We start from the raw sequence: 24847 nt of genomic DNA on the forward strand, positions 1-24847 counted from the left end.
ATTTGACGGGATCGCCGCCCCCAAGTTAATGCACATTGCCATTTAGATGGTGTACGTGCACCACGTTACGTGATCGATTGTGCAGGAAGGGGCTTACCTGCCCCTTATATTTTATTCAAGTTAGCACCCCTGTTTCCAAATACGCACGCACAGGATCGTGCTGCAGGGACAGGTTGGAGAGAGGGAATCAATAAGCGCGGAGCTGGGCAGAGCCTAGCGCTATGCGCAGAGTTAGGCCCCCAGCCCATTGGCTGGAAACAGGCTTTCTGGGCGGGGAAGGACGTCCCCTTGAACTTTGTGCCACTGACTCCAAATTAGGAGCTCCTTGGTGCTCAGCAACCCCGCGCCTTCCAGCGCCTCCCCGACCCGCAGCGAGGGAAGGCTCCTTGCCCCAGCTCCCCGGCTGCCACAGCAGGAGCGCCCCGCGCCCCAGTCCGGGCCAACGCGCGCCCGAGGGAGTTCTGCAGGAGGCGGGCACCTCCGAAGGTCGACGGCTCCTTCCGGCTCGCTGATTGGCTCGCTTCCTCTGCGCAGCGGCTCGCCCCGCCCCTTCGAGCCTCCCTCCCTCCCCCGCGGGCTGCCTCGCTTTCCTCGCTCTCGCCCTTTCCCTCTGCGCGCCTCCGCTCGCTTCCCTCCCATCCAAGATGGCGGAGAGCCTGCCGGAGCATGAGCGGATCCTGCAGGAGATTGAGAGCACCGAGACGGCCTGTGTGGGACCCACCTTGAGGTGAGGGGGCGGGGGAGGCTCTCCCCGGCCAGGCGCAGGGGCTGCACGTGCCAGGCTCCCCCCCCTGCGCGCTCCCCCCCATCTCTCTCTGGTTGCCACAGCAGGAGCCAGAGCAATGACAGCTCCTCCCCAGGCACACGCGCACATTGGCTGCGGGGAGCAGGCTCTCGGGAGAGGTGCCCCCTTTCCTACCAAGTCTCAGGAAGGGAGATTCCTCCGAGCCTTTTAAGTCTTCCCCACTGTGGAGTTTCTTGCCCTTCCCAACGTCTTGGGGCGGTGGTCTGTCTTGCTGGTGCCCCCCTCCCCCGTTCCTCTGTCGTCTTTCTCTCTCGTGTATCTTGTCTATTGTACCTACTTCAGCCTGACACTTCACCTCTGCCCTTTGCAGGCTCCTCTTTAAACCGAAAAGAAGGGGAGGGGGAGAGGTCTGCCTTCCTCCTCCTCCTTCCTCATTATCTGACAGCTCACCTGGCCTCCCAAGACAGGCATATCGGGTTAATCAATAGTCTGAGAAATTCAGTTCTGCGCTCCTTGAAATGAGAGAGAAAATGCACTCCTCTAGAGAAGTTGCATTTGGGTTTCCTGAGTTCTGAATTTGTACTAATTGCCTGTGTTTGGAGACCAATGACCTATCAAATGAAGAGGGGAGACACCTTTTTGGAAAATCCTGTTAGGTGAAATGCTAGGGTGAAATGGGTTCGGTAGTTATCCATTTGTCCTGACAAATGCCCCCACCTTTTAGTTTTATTACTGAAGTTCCTCTGCAACTGATATTGGCCTGACCTTTTCTGGCACTGTATTTGTTTTGCTTAATTAGAGTATCCCTGTAGCTATCATGAAGATACTCTAATACGTTTGTTTTTAATTTTTTTGTAGCTCTCTTCTGCCATTTCTGTTTTTTTGTTTTCCTTGGCACTTGCAAAGCTTACATCTGATAGACTCTGGTTCTTGCCTCATCTTGTGTGAAATAGTTGTGAAATATATTGGAAGGAACATAAGAGTTGGATTAAGTATTACCCATTGTGGTTGGAGGAACAGTTTGGATGTTTGTATTTTTTTTGGACCTGTGAAAGCCAGTGGGTGTGTCTTGCTATTTATGTAGTCACTGGACTTGTAAATCGGCTTCCTTTGAAAGTGTTGTGTTCACTAATCTTATGTGGAAACGAGGCTGCTCTTATTGTTTCTCACTACAATGTCCTGATCCTAATTACATGCTTTATAGTTGCAACCTGTGCCAAAGAACTGGGGCAAATCTTTACTAATTACTTATTGCTGCACCATCCAGTGGGCATATCTCCGCAAAGATAAAGGTGGCTCTCTGGTGGCTAGAATAACTTTAGGTCTTAGTGATTTTCCTCCCCCTTTCATCTTGCTTGCAACACACCTCTCTTGTGCCATGGGACAGTTCTACAGCATGAAGCTAGGATATATTTTGGTGGTAGATGTTTCATCGCATAGTGGTTCTGATGTTTCATTATGTCATCTGTCTAGACCAGTCATTCTCAACCTTGTTGTTGGACTACAACTTTCATCATTCCTGACCACTGGTCCTGCTAGCAAGGGATGATGGGAGTTGTCATCCAACAACACGCAGGAGCCCAAGGTTGAGAAAGGCTGGTCTAGACTGAGGATATGTTCGATTCTAATATTGTGTTCAGGTAGAAGATGCTGTGCCCCATTTCTCAGTGCTTGCTTGTTGAATTCACAAAAGAAATATTAAATCGGGAAATAATGAAAGAGTGTAAGGATGAGGAAAAAGTGGGGTGATGTTCAGAGATAGGGCTTGCTTTTCCTGTTAGCAAAGGTTGAAGGAACTGGGTATGGTTAGGCTGGAGAAGAGGATGGGGGGGGGGTTACATGATAGGACTCCTCACTTAAATAAGGACCATTGCAGAAAAGAGGGCAAATAGTTGCTCTCTGCTCCCCAGAGGACAGGACCAGAACTAATGGATTAAGTTAAAAGATGTTTGATTTTGGTTGAACAGTAGGATAAACTTTTAATGGAGAAATTTGGCACTGGGACCAATTACTTGGGAGCAGAGGTATCTCTCTTGCTGGAGGTCTTCAAGTAGAGGTTAGACAGCCAGCTGTTGGGTGTGTGTGTGTGTGTGTGTGTGTGTGTGTGTGTGCTCTAGCTCTGCATTTCCTGCATCCAGCAAGGGGCTAGATTGCCAGCAAGATCCTCTCCAAAAACTCTGCTTCCGTACTCTATTTGTGCTACATGCAGGCTCTATGCTCTTTCTCTTCTGCTCTGGCATACTGAAGCCAGTCAAAATCTTAAACAAGCTGTCAAGCTCCACTGAGGTTGGAAGCCCATTACAAAAGTGAGCACACTCATTCTGTCGCCAGAACTGAAGTTCCTTAAAGCTGAAAAACAAATCAATACTTGCCTTCATGAAACTTTTATTTTCATTATGAGTAGACAAATCTCCCAAAAGCAATTCGTTCAGTTCCCCTTTACAGTAGGAGGGATTGATGCAGGGACACCAGCTGCACAAGGTTTGAAAGAAACCCATTTCTTTCATTAGGTTTTCTACAGGCAAAGTGTCTGTTGAGTTGTTGGCCATATCTATCTATCTATCTATCTATCTATCTATCTATCTATCTATCTACCTATCTATCTCAGGCATAGGCCCTCCAGATGTTTGGGACTACAATTCCCATCATCTCTAGCTAACAGGACCAATGGTTAGGGATGATGGGAATTGTAGTCCCAAACATCTGGAGGGCTGGAGATTGCCTATGCCTGATCTATATCTATCATCTATTTATCTATACCTATCTATCTAGGTTTCCCATTCTCGCCTACAAAAGAGAAACAAATGTTCTATGTGCCCAGAGGAGTTTCATGTTGTGCACACTGCTTATTTGCCTCTTGTAGAATTATGAACCACTGGAAATGCTGTGCATAAGTCAGCTGTGTAGGCAAATTTTCTGTGGAAGAGATTCTTGCACAATATGATAGGAAATCCACTCTTTGCCTGGTAAAGTTTACGACTTCAGATTTGTGTGTGCAACAATTTATTATATAACCATTGTAACAATGCATTTGAAACAGTAATGGGTTACATCTTGCTACAACCAACTATGCTACTAGCACTGGATATGTTGAACAACTTATGTTGCATTTAAAACATTGCATTTAAAACATATATTATCAGTGTTATGGCTGTTTTAACTAGGCTTGTAGAAACCCTCTTAAAACTTTTGAAATAGATAGATATTTATCAAAGCTGAACCTGTTGCTTCCGACCAGTATTTAATAAGGTTATATATATATGCGCTACTGCAGTATGAAAAGTATTTAAGGCACTTTCTGCATTATAGGGCAAAAAGTGTATTGGAACTTAGGCTAAATATTTACTGTGAACAAGGTTTGTGTGTGCATGTGTGTATACTCTCTCTCTCTCCTCACACACACACTCACACACACATTTTTTTTTGTACAAACAGCCTTTAGCAGATATATCATTTAGACATAAGGACCTGGTTTTCTAATACAGTCGGTATACCTTGTGTCATAAGAAGTTGCTTGCAGAGACTGAAACAAGGTCTTCTTCACTAAAGTGCATTGCAAGTCTGCAGGTAGAATGACATAGTATGTACAGTAGTGACTTTGCAGAACTAGATACTGATACATTTTTTAACTGTAGCTTTGGGAAGAAGTTGAACAAGTGAAAATTACTTTGCCACCCGCGTGTATCCATGTTTTCAATTTACTACACACCAACTTTATACAGTATAGTGAAATAAGGCAGGGGTCTAACACAAGATGATCTGAGATGGGGAACTAACTTCAGCTTTTGGGAGCTTGGATAATGGTTAAATTCTTTGGAGAGCCTATTTCAGGGCCTTCATTCCACCCCTGCCCCAATTTATGTCTAGTAAGCATCTGATATTGTTGTCTCCCGTACTTCTCTGCTGGAATACCTGTCATGTTATTTGTTGCACTTATGCTTCACCTTTTCCCCAAGGAGCTCAAAGTGCAGTGCAGTGGTACCTCAGGTTACAGACGCTTCAGGTTACAGACGACTCCACTAACCCAGAAAAAGTACCTCAGGTTAAGAACTTTGCTTCAGGATGAGAACAGAAATTGCGCAGTGGCGGCGCGGCAGCAGCGGGAGGCCCCATTAGCTAAAGTGGTGCTTCAGGTTAAGAACAGTTTCAGGTTAAGAATGGACCTCCAGAACAAATTAAGTTCTTAACCCGAGGTACCACTGTACATGGTTCTCCGCCCAGTGGCACAGCTAGGCAGGGGCGGGGGGTGGCACAGTGGCTACTGGGCATCGGGGGGGGGGCTGCCTGGCAGCAGGAGAGCTGCAGGGGGGCAGAGCCATTGTTCATCCTTCAAAAATGCTAGGTATGTGGAAAAAGATCAACACCTTTGGTCCACCCCAGGTGCTGGCAGGAGTTGCTACGCTGCTGTCTCATCTGCCTCATTTAATCACCACAACAACCCTGTGAGGTAGGTTACGCTGAGATGTTCCGACTGGCCCATTGGACTTCATGTATGAGTGGTAGTTTGAACTCTGGTCTCCCAGGTCCTATTTTGACACACTAACCACTCCCAGTTATTTTTTTTCCTGAAAGTTATTTTTTCTTTCTTATATCATAGTTTAAAACTCCCCAATATCCATTTTTTTTAAAAAAAAAGAAATCATGCAGAGTTGTATATTTGCTACTGCTGTGTGAATTAAATTAAATTAAATTCAGGTTACAGTTTTATTGAAGACATTTTCCACACTAAAAAACTGTATTTGATACCTGGGCTTCATTGACTCTAGGTTATTAGTGAAAGATGGAAGCATAAGACAATGGGCCCATGTTTTCTAGGTCAAAAACACCAGTATATTCTTGCAACAATACTGCATTCAAATTATGTGGCGATGCCTCACTTAATGCTCTGTAATTCTCAGTTTCACAACAGAACTTCAAAGAAAGTCATGTGTGTGCTTAAGGCACCTGCGTACACATTGCTTTTGTTGATGTTTGGATGTTCAGTGAACTTGAGAAGGATGGTATAAGGGCAGTCATTACCTCAGGCCTCAAGAAACAATGGTCCAGAAAGTGAGATTGCACGAAGCTTGTTTTTCAGGGAGACCAAGCAGTTCTAACAGGCACTAGGGATGTTGTTACGATTCTTTCCTGGTGGTTTCATCACTTAACAGCACCCAGTATACCATTCGCTACTATATGCTTCACAGTAGCCTCTTTGCTGATTGTGTCCTCTGAGGCTTTCCCTATGCCTGTTTTATGTCTGCTTTGCTCAGAATTGGCACAGCACCATATAGAATCAAATATGTGCAGGGCCAATGTTTTCCTTTGACTCTTCTTTGGATGGATTTAAGCCATGCTAAGCTCTGGAGTCACTTCAGATTTCAGCATTGCATTTTGCTTTCTTCAGTGAAACTGAGACAACCATCAGAAATAATAAAGGTTTCGGAGTGAGCTGATAGGAGAAACATTAACTTCAGATGTGCAGTGGGAAAGGGTGTAATTTCTAATTCCACGGCTTAAGATAACCTAATATAAGAAGCTGGTAATAGAACTGGCAGAGGATTCAGCAGTCAATAGCTGGAGATGATTTGCCTGTTTGTTCTTCCTTCTCTCAGCAATTGCTTAGAACTGAAGGAACAACCACACACACACACTTGTATTGGGAGAAATCCCATTGAATACATTTGGATATACTTTCAAGTAAACGTGCTGTTTGTGAGAGATACAAAACAGGAAAGGTACTGGAGCCTTTCTTCTTTTCAGGTTATCGCTAGAATGGAAACATAACCTTTTTGGACTCATGGCGTTGATAATAACCCAATAACTTAAGAATGGAAGAGCAAGAAATTAAAAATAATAATTGTAGTTTTTATTAAGTCCTATCATATTGCTTGAATGGTGGTCTTCGCAATACCGGGGGAGGAGGATTTTTGCTGAAGCTCTGTAAATATTCCTTTATTTCAAAGATTATTAAGCTGAGCAATATTGTTACAGAGCCTTCGGCTTTCTTCCTCCCTACCCTTTTATATTAAAACCAGCTAGGGTTGACTTTCACTGCTTTGTGAACTCAAATAAAGAACATTTTCCCAATGCCTCTTGCTTGCTGTAGAAGGAAAATCTCTTTTGTAAGGGATTTCCTTTTCTGTTGCAACCATTTCCAGAAGGGTAGCACAAGCTACCAGGAGTCCTGGGGCAACTTAAAAGAAAAAAGGTGGCATTCAACTAAGATTTTTGCAGAGTCGACCTATTGAAATCAGTGAACATCAATTTTAGCTGAGTACCACTGAGCCAAATTACGGCACAGACTTAGCGGACTGTGTGGTCTGTGAAAGCCTATGCCACAGTGAATCTGCTAGTCCTTAAGGGGCCACAAGATTCTGTTGTTTGCCTTTCTGCCTGGAGTAATGGAATGGCTAAAACTGTCCTTGGCAAGGTAAGTGAGGCATCTACCAGACAAGTGAGGTATAGCTGTCTAGTTCTAGTAGCCCAATTGCCTATAAATAACCCTGCAGTGTGTATTTACCATCGCTTCCTCTGTCATTGCTAGAGTAAGAGGAAAAATGTCTCCCTGTGCAATGGAACTCTCGCCCAACTGCATGTGATTAGGTTCTGCTTTGGACAAATGTGTACATGATAAGGTCATCTTTACTTCCTTTGAGAAGTACTCTGGTTTGGGTATTGTCAGTCTCTTGGTTTCTTTAGCTTGCTGACCTCCACAGAATATTCAAGTTCTGTCAAACTCTGTTATTTCAGCTCTTAAGGTTTTGCAATCTCTTATGTATGTAAATTTCCTTTTAATAAGTGACAAAGGCATAACTGTGCACAGAACTGCAACCCAACATTTGAAGCTAGAACTCCAGTGGGTTACAATGACCATGGGGGATGGAGGGGATATAAATCTCATTGCTAAACTGGTACAATAACACACACCCCTCTAATCTTGAATTACCTGATGGTGTTATGGGCAAGATCAACATCTGAGTTGCATACGTTTGTACTGTATGCGCAGATGTCAGGAGGTGGGACCAGTCAGCAAGCACAGTTTTTTGTTAGGGCTACATAGTGTGACATGGCTGGTGTGTTTAACACTTGGCTATGTCTAGAAAGTAACTAGTATTTGGGAAAATCATGTAGAATAAGTTCACTGCCTTCAATATTTTGGTCTGATAATACATTGCATACAATTGTAATTTTACAGGTGCCTCTTTGATGTCAGTGGATTGCTGTTAGTAAGTCTTAAAAGCTGTTGTATCTAGAGTCTAATCTGTCCTCTAGCTCTTAAGCTGAAATTAATAGTTTTAGAGATCAAGTATAGCAAGTTCAAGTGCATGGCTGATATACTCCACACAAACAGCTAGGGAAAGTCCTGTCTAAACATGCTGTGTGCTGTGCTTTAAAAGCTTTTTATTTTGCTATAGTTTCAATAGTTGTGGCCAGATCTTGATCTGAGATGATGTTAGTTGATTCCCACAGTTATATATGTTGATTTTAAGATTTGGTCACCAAAATGTTAACTAAGTAATTTAGTTTTTCTTTGCCAGCAGAAAGAGCACAAGGTTCAGTTTTGCCCCTGCCAGTTCATCCATGCAGTACTTTCATTTAGTTAACAAGTGACTACAGTAAAGGATGCTTTATAACTTGTTTTTTTAGGTCTGTGTAACTAACATTGTTTAAGTGCATGTCTAAAAGTGTAAAGAGTAAATGTGAAGATTTTCAATGTTGGGTGTACACTAACTTGGAAGCAAGTCATGTTTGGCTATATTTCTTTTGTTGGTTGTATACTTAGGGCAAACTTGCTTTTGCCATGGTGTGATGCGCATAATCATGCCTATACAATCATATAATATTTTATGTGTTTTCCATGTATGCTGTAGGAATGTTTTTATTTTTTGCTATAAAGACTTCATCAGAGAAATGTGGAGCTGCCAACAAATAATATGAAATGTTGATTATCCTTTTTAAAAAGATCAAAGAGACCTGATAAAATTAAACTCGATAGATTTTTATTATGCATTGTGAAATAGTGAACAAATGCTCCAATCTTTCTGACTTTCCATGCACCCTAGTAAATGCTTCTTCATTGCACCAAACCAGTTTAGTCTTTTACCCCACACTCCTCCTGTGTCCCTCATTCCATCTGAATGTACATTTAGATAGCAGCTGACCCTGGATCTGGATGAATATTGTAATGTGCAAACGTGGCATAGGTGATGTCCTTGAATACATGGAAAATAGACTCTTTCCCCTTGCTCTCCAAGCATCCTCATGTTCATTGTTGGCGAAGCCACCTACCTATCACCTTCAATGGGTCCTTTCCCCTCTAGCACTAGGGTTGAGCTAGGTTAGTCAACCTCTCATTTCATGAAACAATTAAGACAGCAAATGTCTCATTGGCCACTTTCAGGTGCTCCAAAGCATGGCACAAAAGCGTTTCTCTTCTTCTGTGGAATCCAAAGGACCCATGGAAGGAGAAGGACTGTTTTCTTCTTGTCCTTTAGGGGTAGTTAGCGATAGTCTCTTCCTGCTTTCGGCTGCTCCCAAACATAGATAACAAGTCCCCTGTGTATGTCAGAGGACTTGAGGTGGGAATGGGGTCTGTGTCTCTTCCTTGCAGGGGCCAACCCACTCACGCGGCAGGTGGAGAAGATGCTCTGAAATCTCATTGCGTGCTTTAAAATGAAACAAGTAGAAATCTGGGCCGCTAATGGGTACCAGGCAGTGGCCATTCTGCAGGACTCAAATGGGCACACTGACTGCTCTGTTCCTGACACAGCTCTGTTCCTGCTATACATCCTTTCTCAAAGCTTGGTCTTTTTGTTTTCTGGCTTGTGCCAAAAGAGAGTTGGGCAGGCTAAATGGCCTAAGAGCCACCTTTTTCTTCTTGCTGTATTACTTGCTGGATGCTAATGGAAAATGTCCATTTTGCAGAAGCGTGCTAGGAAGTAATATTGCTCTTAATGCCTGAACGATGATATCATGGAAGCTTGTTTTCATGTAGGAAGCCGGTAAAGAAATGGCAGTGTAAGATAAGCCACAAAAAGTGATTGCTGTAAGAAGTGAATGTGTAAGTTATGGGAACTTGCTTTGTGTTGGGGTTTCTGTGTTGAAAGTAAATTATGTGGAAATGGGTATGCTTCCAGGTCCATTCAGGAATTTTACTGGATCCTGTGACTGCATTTGCTGGAAAGATTTCCATGCTGTCACTATTAAAGTATTGATCTGCGGCATTTGCATTATTGTGCCCAGAAAAGAGCATGAGCTTAGTTGTCACAGCATAAATTATAGTTTAATACCCTATCTGTTTCTTGTGAATCTTACTATTCATTGCAAGGTTGAGATAACAGAAATAGTGAGAGTTTGGGATATAAAATACATCTCCCAACCAATCACTTGAGTAGTAGTATAATTGTTTATGTCTTCGATGTCTGATGGGAGGGTGCTCCACAGGGACAGGGCAGGTGCCACTACCGAGAAGGCCCTCTGCCTGGTTCCCTGTAACTTCACTTCTCGCAGTGAGGGAACTGCCAGAAGGCCTTCGCAGCTAGATTGCAGTGTCCGGGCTGAAGGATGGGGATGCTCCTTCAGGTATACAGGGCTGGGGCCATTTAGGACTTTAAAGGTCAATGCCAACACCTTGATCTGTACTCAGAAACATACTGGGAGCCAATGTAGATCTTTTAGTGTAGAATCAAGGCCAATTTTCAGATATTTTTCTGGTAGTATATGAACGAACCTATTCTACCAGTTTCCCATTCGTAAACTTCTTGTTCATTTTTTATCGACATATCAAGAGGAGCTTAAGCATTAAGCACAACATTGCTAGGTGTGTTTGGGTGTTCTCTGTCTGGCCTGATTTCTTACAGGGGTTAAGTTGAAAGGTGGTGGCAAGAGGAATTAAGATTTGTGAACATTTTAAAGCAAACACTTAAATTTGTAAACAGCTTTCCCGTTAATGAAATAGTTTGATAACTTGCTGCAAAGGTGGAGCTGCATTTGGGATGTAACCAACATTAATCTGATTCAGAGCAAACCCACTGATATGAACGGACATGAGAAATTCAAGTTCATTCATTTTAGTGAATTTACTCGATGAATAGGATTCATGTTGGATGCAATCGGTTGAAAACAGATCTTTGCAAACAGAATGTGGGCTTCAATGTCTTGTTCTGTTACAAAATGGCAAACTTGCTTATTACTGGGAAGGCTTATTGTATAAAATTGGTAAGTAGCACAAAAGCTTTGCAGGAAGAGGCATCTCCTTGCTTTGCGCTGTAAAAACAGGAAGAAGGAAGTCCATTGCAAATCTGGGTTTACTGATTATCCGTTGACATTTCACTACAAAGGATGTCCATTAACAGCCATCAGTGTGATACATGCTTATCCAGACTGAACAATAACTGCTGTAGTGTCACTACTACAGAATATTGACCCTGGTTATAGGAAGCAATGTTAACTAACAAACTGTACTCAGCCCTTTCCTGCTCATAGAAACAGGATACTATTAGTGAGAACAATTCACAGAAACTGCACATACAGGAAAACGTGCCAAATCAGGCAGAACTAAGATTAATAAATTATCTCCCCCTGTTTGCAAAATTTAAGCAGATTCCATTCTTTCGGCATGTTGTAATCTTCTAAGTAGAGCAGTGACTTATTTTTTAACAGGGATGGAAGAGATAATGTCTGCAAGTCTGTTTAGGGATTGAGAATATGACCATATTAAATCGGTTGCTGAATTGCAGGAAGCACCTGGGCACCATTTTAGGAAAGATTTTAAGGGTGTGTGTTCAGAAAGCTACATGAAATACAGGAAAAATTAGCATCAGGCGCTGGTGATTAGTCACAAATGTATGTTGGTAGGTTGTTAGAGCAGAAACTGTGGCAAGGCTTCCTGAGAAATTGCTGCAATAATGTAATGTTGTTGTTTTTTGTACTGTCACATTTGGGTTATGCTAATTACGGTTTGGACAGCATCCAATTTGAAATGCAGTATCTTGTGTGTGTATTTCAGGGTCCAGTGAGCTTTGTTTGAATATTTGAAAACTTCCCCTTGCGTGCACAATTCAAGGTTACGGTCTAATAGCAGTTTTGTTAGACAGGCATGGAACTAGAACCACATTTTGCTAAGCTTTTGTTACTTTTGTTTCTGTGTTTCAGCAGAGACTGGTTGTATATATGAGGAAGCTGGATCAACGTTGGGAATTTGGTAGTTAGAACAAACAAAAGTTTGTTAGCAGCCCTGAGGATAGGCATGGAGGTAGGGTTGTTCATCAGGCCTGCTACCAAACTTCTGCTTGACCCCTTGGCTTTTATGCTGTGGGGTTCTGTCACTCATGTTGTTTAATATCTATATGTACTTACTAGGCACTAGGGACGCGGGTGGCGCTGTGGTCTAAACCTCAGCGCCTAGGGCTTGCCAATCAGAAGGTTGGCGGTTTGGATCCCCACGACGGGGTGAGCTCCCGTTGCTCAGTCCCAGCTCCTGCCAACCTAGCAGTTCGAAAGAACATCAATGTGCAAGTAGATAAATAGGTACCGCTCCAGAGGGAAGGTAAACGGCATTTCCATGAGCTGCTCTGGTTCGCCAGAAGCAGCTTAGTCATGCTGGCCGCATGACCCAGAAGCTGTCTGCGGACAAATGCCGGCTCCCTTGGCCAGTAAAGCAAGACTTATTTATCTACTTGCAGTTTGATGTGCTTTCAAACTGCTAGGTGGGCAGGAGCAGGGACCAAGCAACGGGAGCTCACCCCGTCGTGGGGATTCGAACCGCTGACCTTCTGATTGGCAACCCCAGAGTCATCCACGACTGGACCTAATGGTCAGGGGTCCCTTTACCTTTACCTACTAGGAGTAATCATCCGGGGATTTGGGACACAGCGTCATTCGGATGCTGATGAGGCTCAGTATCTCTCAGTTTGAAGCTGGGGAGGCTATGCAGGTGCTTAACTTATGCAGTGATGGGTTGGATAAGGGCCAATAACCTGAGGCTCAATCTGACAAGAAGGAGGTGATGGGGTGGACTGTTCTCATGTTCAAGAACCGGGAAGAAGTCCTCTTCTTGAATAAGTGGCACTGCTCTGAAAGAGCAGGAGCATATCTTGGATCTAGCTTTGCGCATGGAGGCCCAGGTGGCCTTGGTGATGTGAGTGCCCATGCCCTTGTGACGCGGGTGGTGGTGTGGTCTAAACCACTGACCTTCTTGGGCTTGCCGATTGGAAGGTCGGCGGTTCGAATACCCGCAACGAAGTGAGCTCCCGTTGCTCTGTCCCAGCTCCTGCCAATCTAGCAGTTTGAAAGCATACCAGTGCAAGTAGATAAATAGGTACTGCTGCGGCGGAAAGGTAAACAGCGTTCCCGTGCACTTTGGCTTCTGCCACGGTGTTCCATTGCACCAGAAGTGGTTTAGTCGTGCTGGCCGCACAACCCAGAAAGTTGTCTGTGGACAAACGCCGGCTCCCTTGGCCTGAAAGCAAGATGTGTGCCGCAACCCCATAGTCGTCTTTATTGGACTTAACCGTTCAGGGGTCCTTCACCTTCACCTTTACCTTTACCAGTTGGCTTTACTAGCTCCATCTGTTTGTGGACTGGGATAGCCAGGCCACAATTATTTGTGTTCTGGTATTCTCCCAGTTTACTCCCATTAAGTCAGCTTTTAAAGACCTCCAGTGTTTAGTGATGGTAAACGTTCAGCTTCTGTCAAGAGGGATTTTTATGTAATTGGGGTTTTTATGCGACCATCTCCTTGTCTAGTTGTGGATTGAGATGAAATTAAGCTTTGAGTCCAGCAGAATGATTTGTTCAGTCGCCTTAAAAAAACCAAAAAGTTGCCCAGAACCTGTTTAAGGAGAGGTCCATCACTGTGTGAAAGTGAGATCCCAAATCCCTGCATTTGCCCACATTTCGCATCTTCTGATTGAGTTATTTTATTTAATAAATTAATAAATAAACAAGGGTACATGTGCCAATGATGAATAACTTTTCGGAGAATTTTCTTGTACCCCTGCAGAAATTAATGTAAGTGGTGCTTTCTCCCATAATCTGGCCTAATGTGCATCTGTAGTATCCCAACCAAGATCTTGTTAATCCCTGGCATTTCCACATAGGGCTGGGAAAGAGTCGTGACTGAAACAAATGGTAGCTGCTGCCAGTCACCCAACCCTGAGCTAGGCAGACCAATGGTATAAAGCAGCTTATATGTTCCCTTAAGTGTTGCTGATTCATTTTATTCAGTAAGCCACACCTTGTGTGAAGGAGTGCTGCCCTCTAGTGTTCACATGATATTGATGAACTTCAGTGAATAATAAAACAAAAGCATAGAACAGTGGTACCTCAGGTTAAGTACCGGTGCTTAATTCGTTCCGGAGGTCTGTTCTTAACCTGAAACTGTTCTTAACCTGAAGCACCACTTTAGCTAATGGGGCTTCCTGCTGCCGCCGCGCTGCCGGAGCACAATTTCTGTTCTCATCCTGAAGCAAAGTTCTTAACCTGAAGCACTATTTATTAGCAGAGTCTGTAACCTGAAGCGTATGTAACCAGAGGTATCACTGTACTGCATGAATTCCTACTATTGTGGGGCTTTCTTATCAGCAGAATTTTGCACGGATAGGTAATGAAGTATTTGGATGAAAATACAACAAATCCTATGAATTTGAAATGCTGCAAGTCTTTCTTTTCTCAGGAGTACAGGCTTGGAGGAAATGGTAAATTCATAAAGAACATGGGTTCTTATCTGCATTATCTGTTAATTCAAATGGAAAAGGAGCAGAAAAGAAGATGTGGCATTGTTCAGAAATCACTGCATAGTAGGCTTAAATGCACAACAGAAAGAAGTATAAACAAAGGTTGTGTATAAGTAAACTGCCTAACAAGAGTTTTAAAACATGTGAAAAGGAAAATGGGTCAGCAGTTTAACGTTAAGACTGATCATATGTAACTTCAACAATTTGTGTGTGCTATGAATGGGGTAATGCACAACAATTCATTTTAATTTAAAAATTTTTTTTAAAGCCTCCTTGCCAACAGCACACAAGATATGCAGAGTGCATTCAAATGAACCCAACATAAACCAGACTTTTAAGAAACCCCTTTATTCTTCTAAGTGACTGGAGGGTGAACAGCGGTAGTGTTTAGTGAACGTCTTGCTTCTTCTTTCACTAAAGAAAATATAATTTCTAATTTGTGTTCACTCATACCCATTAAATATTGTTTCATATTTCTCTTGGATCACAGAATTTGCGACAATACAAGAAATACTTTATTGTGTGTGCTGTTAGGCAAAAGGTTGTCTTGTTTCATGAGACACTGCAAGAAATGATGTATTATAACTCCCACAAGATGGTGCTATTTCCATGTGTAGCACAAAACAGCTATGGACAGTTGATTGCTTTATTCTGTACTACCTTCATATTGAACAGCAAATGTGAAAGGGTGGGCACTTTTATACATTGTATATTATGATCCTTTTGGAAAGACAGGATGCCTTGAGACAACACATTACATCTGTAATGAAAACTTGGAGGACCTTCATTATACAGTATAAAACTACGATCTCCTGCAGTTTATACATAGTGGATTTTCACTTTTCTTTTTGCTATCAGGAACCCATTTTCTTTTCTTTTTCTGTGCTGGTGTTCTGCCTGCAAAATGGGGCCAATAATGCTTTGAGAAAGGTGGGCTGCATTGTAAGTACACATATAGGTAATGATCATAAACAGCTGGTTTACGTAATTGTATTCAGGAAGCTGCATCAGTTTTATTAGTATGTATTTCCAATAATTTTCTGGCTGGCCTTCCCTTTGCTGTAAATCACTGTTGAGTTCTCTGTTTTATAATTCCCCCTTAGTTTCCATAATTGATTATTCCTCTATAGATAAGTATCTACAATATCATTATTATTATTTTCAATTTATTACTCACCCTTCACTATGAGGTTCCAAGGTGGGTTTCTACAAATTAAAATTCAGTATTAGGAACAGTTAATGAATTACAGACATAGGAATAGAGTGGGTCCTGAAAATGATAGATAGATAGATAGATAGATAGATAGATAGATAGATAGATGTATGCACCACCCATCTGACTGGGTTGCCCCAGCCACTCTGGGCAGTTTCCAATAAATAAGAAACACAGCAAGACATCAGACATTAAAAACTTCCCTAAACAAGGCTGCCTTCAGATGTCTTCTAAAAGTCAGATAGTTGTTTATCTCCTTACATCTGATGGGAGGGTGTTCCACAGGGTGGGCATGACTACAGAGAAGGCCTTATGTGTCAAAGGCCAGGGGTGTATCTTTTATTTATTTATTTATTTATTTTTATTAAAGATTTTCTTGATTTACAAAAGTGTGTGCAATGTCTCTCTCTCGTATTCCCCCCCCCCATGTAACATTTTTACAAATCAGTTTCATTTGTTGAGACATTAGGAAGAAAAGGGGGAAAGAGGTGGAGGGGGGGGGGAAAGCCGCTCTGAGCCCGGCTTTGGCTGGGGAGGGTGGGATATAAATAAAATTTTATTAGTATTATTATTATTATTAATTATTATTATTATTATAAAGATGTGTGGGGATGAGGTCGGGTGGCGATGTTTCTATTTTACTTATTATATGTAGGGTTTGGTGTCAGCATTGCTTGTGCAGGTTCTTTGTTGTTTACTTGTGTTCCTTTGGTGGTGAGAGAGGTTGGGGTTGGCCAATGGTGTGGTTATTTATTTGTGGTTGACTGTGGTGGTCTTCATTTTCATCTTTAGTATATGGCAGAAACTATTTAATGTAAGCCAGACACACCTCTGTGGGGAGGGAATTCCACAGCCTAGGAGCTGCCTGGGTGAAGGATGCCTCTTCCTGGGTCCCCACCACCCTGAACTTCTGAGCGCAGTGGAACTACCAAGAGGAACCATTCTGTGGATCTTAATACTGGAGAGGGTCTGTAGGGAAGGAGGCAATCTTTCAGATATTTGGGGCCAAAGTCATTTATGGATGCATAATGTTATGGCAAACCATGGTTTAGCTTGATGTGAGTGAACCTAGTCTCCTCTCCAGAATCCCTCTATTTTCCTGTATGGCTCTCAGTTTTCACTAACCATTACTTCCTGTGTTCCCTGCACCAGCAAATTTTGTTTAACACTAACCACTGTTAGTTTAAAACAAACCATATACCTGTACCACATTTTGAAGCTGGCTCCTCTTAACCAGAGATCGCCAACCTGGCACACTCTAGATGTGTTGAACTACAACACCCATCAGCCCTAGCTGGCTTGGCAATGGTAAGGGATGATGGAAGTTGTGGTCCTAAACATCTGGAGGGCAATACATTAGCTTGCATTTCATCAAACATTAACTGTGGATAGTGGTGTTATATTGTTCGGTCACTGGGTGGCAGTGGGCTTGATTGTATTTGGGTAGAGTTGTGAGTTTCCTGTATCTTTTCCTGTTCTATTTCAGAGAAGACAAGGAATGTTTCCCCCCCCCCCCCTACTTCTCTGACTGGTGCATCCTCTAAGCCTTCCATGACAGCAGCTGTAATTGGCGTTGTTTTGCCTCTTACTGTGTTTTGGCTTCCAGTGGCCTGACTTGAATTTCCCGTGCCTGCCAATCTCTGCTTGTTCTCATTTCCCATGCTCCTCGGCCACACTTCCATTCCTCTTTTGTTCTTCCACCAATGCCCTTCCTGCATATGTTCTGCTTCCCTCTGCCAACAGACACATTGGCTTGTGAGTGAGAGTGCTTTTTCCAGTCTCACTTGGTTGATTTCCCTCCTCTGCTCAGCAGCAGAGCCAATGTCATTTAAAAGCTTGTATATGAGTGTGTATATGCATTTACCCAGAGACATTTGCAAACTGATGCGAACAGCAAATGCCGGGCAACACTCCCTGAGTCATTGTTGCTGGTGCAAAGGGGAAGATGTGTAATTTGGTGTCTGGTATCTTGACAGGAAGGGACGTGGGTGGCGCTGTGGTCTAAACCACAGAGCCTAGGGCTTGCTGATCAGAAGGTCGGCGGTTCGAATCCCTGCGACAGGGTGAGCTCCCATTGCTCTGTCCCTGCTCTTGCCAACCTAGCAGTTTGAAAGCACGTCGAAGTACAAGTAGATAAATAGGTACCGCTCTGGCGGGAAGGTAAACGGCGTTTCCGTGCGCTGTTCTGGTTTGCCAGAAGCGGCTTAGTCATGCTGGCCACATGACCTGGAAGCTGTCTGCAGACAAATGCTGGCTCCCTCGGCCTATAGAGCGATATGAGCCCCGCAACCCCAGAGTCGTCCGCGACTGGACCTAACGGTCAGGGGTACCTTTACCTTTATCTTGACAGGAAGGTCTATTGAGATATCCTGGATTAGGGGCCAACGGAGGCTCTCCTACCCCACCAAACTCAGTCTTCAGCAGGCCACCTCCCACCTGACTAACCTTACTTCCACCCTGTCTACCTCCTTAGTCTCAGTGTTGCTTTTCTAGAGTTCAGCATTGGTTCGAATGTGGTGTTGACCAACCCCAAGGTTGCAGGTTTGATCCCTGAATGGGATAGCTGCATATTCATGCATTTCAGGGGGTTGGACTAGATGATCCCCAGGGTCCTTTCCAACTCTAAAATTCTATCAGTCTATGAGCAGGGTGGAGGATGTGAACAAAGCGAGAATTAGTTTGCTCTGCTATTGATTTCATGCCTTCCATTCTACCAGTCTCCATGGGCACTGGCTGACTCCCATCTGGGGCTTTATACATACATAACTGGAATAAAAGCTCATCCCAAAATCTGCATTGGACCCCCAAAATCTTCACTGGAAGGTCCCTCAAATTGCCAGAGCAGATTTTGAGGGTATGCCAGGGAGCCATGGGGACTGAAGAGAGGAAGGTGAAGTCCCACTCTGGAAGCAGAAGCCACATTCACTCTAGATCAGACAGCTTTGGTTACAGCCTAATGGAATCACTGTGGTTAATGCTCCATTTTGATGCAATTAAAAATATACATATAAATTCCGTAAGCCATGTGTACCTTTTAATGGGTAGAAAAGAGAGTGTTGTAAAATAAGAACATCTAAGAAAGTGATGCTGAATCTGATATCTGGGTTTTGAGCATGTCCGTGCTAAAAATTAGTATTGCCCTATATTATTTATGTTATTTTACTTCTGTTTGTCTAGGCAGGCTTTCCTGGAAGCAGTACAATGCAGCCAAGTTTTGAGCTTTTAGACATTGAGCAGGTGGCATTCATTCTCCACTAGGGGGCTGATTGTGCAAGCTGATTTTGAACTGTATTTGCGTAGTGGCATGCAAAATGATGAAATATGATTTAGCATAGTTGAAGGCCATACATTTTGTATAGCAGCAATTCGTCTATTTTAATAAATGGCTGTTTAGGAGATCTTTGTTCTTTGGCATGCTAAGAGAAGAGCACTAAGGTATGAATAATAGAGCTGAGATTTGATTGGCTGAATACCTGACTTAATGAAATGAAGTCTTAGTTTATTTTTCAAGCCTTGGGTTATGTGTTTCACTTCCCAAAGGCAATTATGATGGTATTGATAACTGAATTAAGTGGCAAATTTATTAGTTCATGTGTAATCTTGGATTATTATTTTTAAAAACAAATTTGGAAAAGTTACTGTTATTAGTAAAATTCTAAAAGCCTGCTAATTGCTAACTCAAATGTAATTATTTATATATACTTGACAGGTCTGTATATGATGATCAACCAAATGCACACCAAAAGTTTATGGAAAAGCTAGATGGATGCATACGTAACCATGACAAGGAGATTGAAAAGATGTGCAATTTTCACCACCAAGGCTTTGTAGATGCTATTACAGAACTTCTTAAAGTAAGGGCTGATGCAGAAAAACTCAAGGTAAGGTGTTAGTTATGATTACAATTACTGCAAAGTAGTGAAAAAAACATACTTCATAATCACACATTCCTTTTTCGAATATACTGATACATTTCTGTGCCTGGAACATTTTAATTGGTGTAGGTATCACAGTGGTGAAGACAGGATAATATAGTTCCATAGCAAGATTGTGGATGTAAATATTTTAGCAATTTAATCTATTTTTCTAACAAGTACCCAAAATTTAGCAGGCTTTCTCCTTTCTCAAGCAAATGCTTCTCTGCTTTCTCAAAGAGCAGTTGGAATTGTTGGGATTCTTTAGAAAGATGTTGTGAGATTTCCTCCGAAGTAAATGGTATAACTAGTCCCTTTAGCTCTCTTTACACATTTGCAAGAAAAATATGCACACCAGACAGAATGAGCATAGTTCACCAGAGGTTATGATTAGAACAGCATTATATAAAGGATATTCAGATAACAAGAGACCAAATACAACATCAATGAGGTCATTGAGCATCTTTGTTCAGAAATTAATGAGTTTTTTAATAAACTAGAATGTGCTCCCTTATTATGATGACCTAATGAGTCACTTAATATGTGGGAAAGTCTGAGGTCGAACACTGCCTGCACCTGCGGCATTAAAATGTTGCTGTGGCTTGGAGATTTCCACGTTTGATGTTAATCAACCACCCAGTGTTTGCATTCAGCAAAGTATGAATGTTTAATTACCGTAAAATGCAATCACCATTTCTTGCAGACAATGAATGGAACATAGAGCTCATTGAGGTTATCAAAAAGGGACCAGTGGTCAATTGGGTCAATGATTTGAATTGTTTGACAGACCTACAGAAACAAAAAAAGTTCAAAAATCCCAAGTAAATTTGAGAAGTTTGCCACAGAATCTGTTAGAAAGAACTGTCATAACTAATTGAAGTTAACAAAAACCCTTGGTGATCAAAAGTTCAAGTTCAAGCTGTAGAGTTAATTTGGATTTACATTTCTTTGTTCTAAGTTTCTCATGAAGCATGATCTGATTACAAGGGTGAGTGGCTGCATCAGGGCAATATGTGCATATTTGTCTAACAAAGGTGAAATTATTTTTAAGGTCCAAGTTACTGATACCAACCGAAGGCTTCAAGATGCTGGGAGAGAGGTGAGAAAATGGCGCTTCCTATGTGCTTAATGGATACTTGCAGGAAACACCGTAGGTGCGCAATTTAACTGTAGTATGTTTGGAAATATCCAAGGTGATTGCTGAGACGGAAGAAATCATCCACTGTAGACTTCAGCAGAGGAATATTACAACAGTGGTTGAGAAGCTGCAGTTGTGTCTTCCGGGTGAGTTACAAATCATGTGCAGCACTTGGCAAAATTAGAGGGATGTGCATTTCAGTACGGTTCATTTAAAATTACCTCCATGTATTGTCGTTTATTTATTTTTAAAAAGGAATTATTGTCATTGTGGTCCTCGGCGGAACATTTCAGCTGAGATGTAGCTCACTTAGCTCTGCTCCTGTTTGATATCCAGGCTATTGGTGAAATATTATGGATGAAGCTAATGATCATGGCTTAATGCATATATAATGTTGTCATGCTGTTGCAATGTCATTTGACCTCTATTTACACAGGCATTCCCTTGACCTCTTGACCCAAGTCTCCTGTTTTTAATTGCTGTGTTTTAATGGGACTGCTTTATTGCATGTTTTAATGATGGATGTTTGTTTTCATGTTTTCAGGATTTTTCACATTTGCATGCTTCTTTTATATTTTGTAAGCTGCTTAGAGGTTTATTTTTTGGCATTAAGCGGTATATAAATAAAAATAGCTGAAATCTGAAGCTATTTTAAATTGTTTATTAGGAGACTTTAATGCCTCCTCTCGCAACAGCTTTGAGGCCATGAACAAAGTAATATATATATATATAGCTCATGAATTAAAATGCAATGCCGTCATACAAATGCAACTGAAAATGGGTGGGATATTGGAAATAAGCACCGGCAAAGGCTTTAGAGCAAGCTAAAATAAATACCATCTCCCTTGTCCTGAATCACTGTTTGTGGATATTTTAGCTGCTGAACCCTTGCACATTGCCGTTCTGAATATTGTTGTCCCACGTGGTGTGCTGCTTATTAAGAGCTGTTCTGGTAGAAGGCAATGACCTTCTTTTGTCGTGTGTGTGCCCTGTAACTTGCAAGAATTACAGTAGGTGGTACTGTTGGCATACAGTGTGCTGCTCCCAGTAGCTTGTGATGGATCCTAGGGTACTTCCAATGGCTTAACTTAAAAAAGAAGAAGGTTAAGCTTGTGTTGACGTTGGCTTGAACTTACTGTTTGATTTTACTTTTCTGATTGTTCATGGACTCCCCCACCCCCTTCACCATTCATTCCATTGCCTTACATCCCTCCCCCCCCCCCCGTATTATTTCATCCTCTCATTGTAAAACATCCATGAGACAAGTGCGCATTTGCATATAGAACTGGAGGACATATATGTATTTTGGAACCTTTGCACTTTTTTGTAGTAGGATTTATGTATTTTAATATCTTCGTTTTACACAGTACTGGAGATGTACAGCAAACTAAAAGAGCAGATGAATGTGAAAAGGTGAGTACAATTCTTCTAAGCCGAAGTATTGCTTTTTTATTATTAATGAATGGGTTCATCCACTTGTCTTCTGCAATTACCGATGGGATGGTAAAGACTACTCTGGTCAAGACATATAATGAATCGTGGTCTGCTCTTTGTACTCTTTTCATGTCTTTGTTTCATGCCTGTCATTACAAATGAACAGATGTTATGAGAAAAATTAACCTTTTTGAAGGGTTTAATGAGAAAAGAAGCCCTGTCTTGTGCAATACGAAACGAAAACGTTTTGAGTTCTGATTGTCACGGTATTTATCACTTTATTTGCTTTAGTGTTTTAGAATAGTCCACAAATAACTGATACAGCATAGGAACGGAAAAGAAGCTTTCCTTGCTCATAATTTGCTTTTGGCTGCAGTCCTTTGAACATTTTACACAGGTGTAAATCCTATTGAATGCAATGGGAGTGGCTTCTGAATAAGAATGCTTAGGGTTGCACTTTTTCTTTGAAAGCACATTCCAAAGCAGTATTATAACTGTAAAAAAGAAAGAAAAAGTTGTTAATCCTTTCTACTACTTATACATTATAAATGTCTGTTGTTACTCTGTTTAGTATTAATGTAATTGCTATAATTATAACTCCTGTGGAGCTGTGCAATAAAGCACATCGTTACATCTGTCAATTTGGGGTATATATATATATGTGTGTGTGTGTGTGTGTATTTCCATGAAGAATCTGAATGAATTCTGGTGCGAGGTAGTTATGGGTATGAAGGCAACTTATCAAAATGCTAATTTGGCAGCTTCGTAATATTTAGTCCCTGCAAGTCTCTCTCTCTCTTGTCTCTTTTTGTCTCTGACACTCTTACAATTATGACTATTTATTTAAAACTTTTAAATCCCTCTCTTCAGCAAAATAAGGGAGGGCATAGCAGGTTACAGATTCTAAGTCTGAAGGCAAGGACTATGACATGGCACAAAGGGAAAGGGGTTTGACATGGAGAGTAAAAAAAGAAAACGCTGGTGCTATTTTTTAGTTAGAGTTCCTGTAATGACTAGCTCCTAGAAAAATTTCAGTGAGAGGAGGAGCAAAAAATATCTGGTCTTTCTGAAGAGTTGATGGAGAGGTCCTGCAAGCCCAGCTCTCTCCCTGTCCCGCAGCCTGATTGGATAGCGACTGTAGATGACAGCAGGGGGAGGAGCCTGGTCATCATTGCATACGATGGTCACTTCTGCTGATCATGCATTTTTCTTCTATGCCACTGATTAAAAGTTAATCAATGAAGAGCCAGGGAAAGCATCTCAGCTTGTTAGGCTGCATCTATGCGTTATGCATAACCGCAATTCAGCACTCTAGCCAGGAGATTGCACTTTATTATTTGCACAACTGCAAATGTTTCACAGATGAAACTATGTACAGTCCTGAGCATGAGTGGGTGGAGCTAGGGGTGGAGTTGGGTGATGTGGCCGGCTGGAAAATGGTGGAGCAAACACAACTCAAACTCAAAACGTGCCAAAAGAGGAGTGAAGTCTGCAAGCAGACAGCTAGCTCCAGATTGCCAAAGTAGCGAGGCAAGCTGCATGCATCACATGGCGATACATGAAATACACCTATATTCACTGCATTGCATTTACATCTTTTTGGAGAATTTACTGAAGCAAAGCAAAGGGATTAGCCCAATCTTTGCCAGCCTGGTGCCATCAAGGTGTTTTGAACTGCAACTCCCATCAGCCCCATTCAGCAGAGCTGATAGGAGTTGTAGTCAAAAACATCTGGAGGGTGCCAGGTTGGCAAAGCCTAAAGGTAAAGGTAAAGGTACCCCTGCCCGTACGGGTCAGTCTTGACAGACTCTAGGGTTGTGCGCTCATCTCACTCTAGAGGCCGGGAGCCAACGCTGTCCGCAGACACTTCCGGGTCACGTGGCCAGCGTGACGAAGCTGCTCTGGCCAACCAGCACCAGAGCAGCACACGGAAACGCTGTTTACCTTCCCGCTATAAAGCGGTACCTATTTATCTACTTGCACTTAAGGGTGCTTTCGAACTGCTAGGTGGGCAGGAGCTGGGACCGAATGACGGGAGCTCACCCCGCCGCGGGGATTCGAACAACCGACCATGCGATTGGCAAGTCCTAGGCGCTGAGGTTTTACCCACAGTGCCACCCGCGTCCCTGGCAAAGCCTGCGCTAGCCTAAATAAGCCATTTATGGCCAGGATTCTTAGCAGATATTATAGCTAAGGATGAACAGCAGCTAGAGGGCATATGGTGTAGAACTCTCCACAAAGGTGGCCAAACATGTACTAGGGCAGCTTCTCATCTCCCTCTGCCTCCCCATTTGCTCCTTTTGAGACCCTAATCTTATTTGCACAAAACTGCTCAGACTGTTACAGTTTTGTTAGGATTACGTTCAGATGGTAAACAACAACAACAACTCCCCCCTTCTTTTCTCCAGATATTATTCTGCTTTAAAGACTATGGAACAGCTAGAAAACATCTACTTTCCTAGAGTTAGTCAGTATCGGTTTTGTCAGATAATGATTGAAAACCTTCCAAAACTTCGTGAGGAAATTAAAGAGATTTCCATGTCGGATCTGAAGGACTTCCTAGAGAGTATTCGGAAGCATTCGGATAAAATTGGTGAAACAGCGATGAAACAGGTATGTTTGCTGAAATCTAAGCATATTCAAGCTTGACTAAACCAATCGTAATTTAGCCTCAATTCATCTGCT

General features: G+C 42.3%; 1 protein-coding gene and 1 long non-coding RNA gene across 15 annotated transcripts in view; one reads left to right on the forward strand and one right to left on the reverse strand.

Annotated features, from left to right (window-relative positions):
• The window catches only part of EXOC6 (exocyst complex component 6), a 92490-nt gene that overhangs the window by 2952 nt on the left and 64691 nt on the right, over positions 1-24847 (forward strand). For 8 of the 14 annotated variants that reach the window (XM_083616145.1, XM_083616144.1, XM_083616151.1 and 5 more), the window contains exons 2-6: positions 19386-19557; positions 20642-20689; positions 20784-20874; positions 22096-22141; positions 24571-24775. In XM_083616145.1, coding sequence (XP_083472271.1) covers positions 19386-19557; positions 20642-20689; positions 20784-20874; positions 22096-22141; positions 24571-24775 — 562 coding nt within the window. Of the gene's footprint in view, positions 1-570; positions 728-19385; positions 19558-20641; positions 20690-20783; positions 20875-22095; positions 22142-24570; positions 24776-24847 lie in introns of those variants that run through there. The other 6 variants (XM_083616153.1, XM_083616147.1, XM_083616155.1 and 3 more) reach the window with 1 other exon arrangement.
• Positions 22620-24558, reverse strand: LOC310763657. The gene is made up of 2 exons (XR_014548744.1): positions 24299-24558; positions 22620-23918 (listed from the first exon to the last, which is right to left on the reverse strand). It is a non-coding gene; the product is annotated as an uncharacterized lncRNA (long non-coding RNA).

This window comes from Podarcis filfolensis (genome assembly GCF_964270895.1).
Source record: "Podarcis filfolensis genome assembly, chromosome: 5".
NCBI lineage: Eukaryota > Metazoa > Chordata > Lepidosauria > Squamata > Lacertidae > Podarcis > Podarcis filfolensis.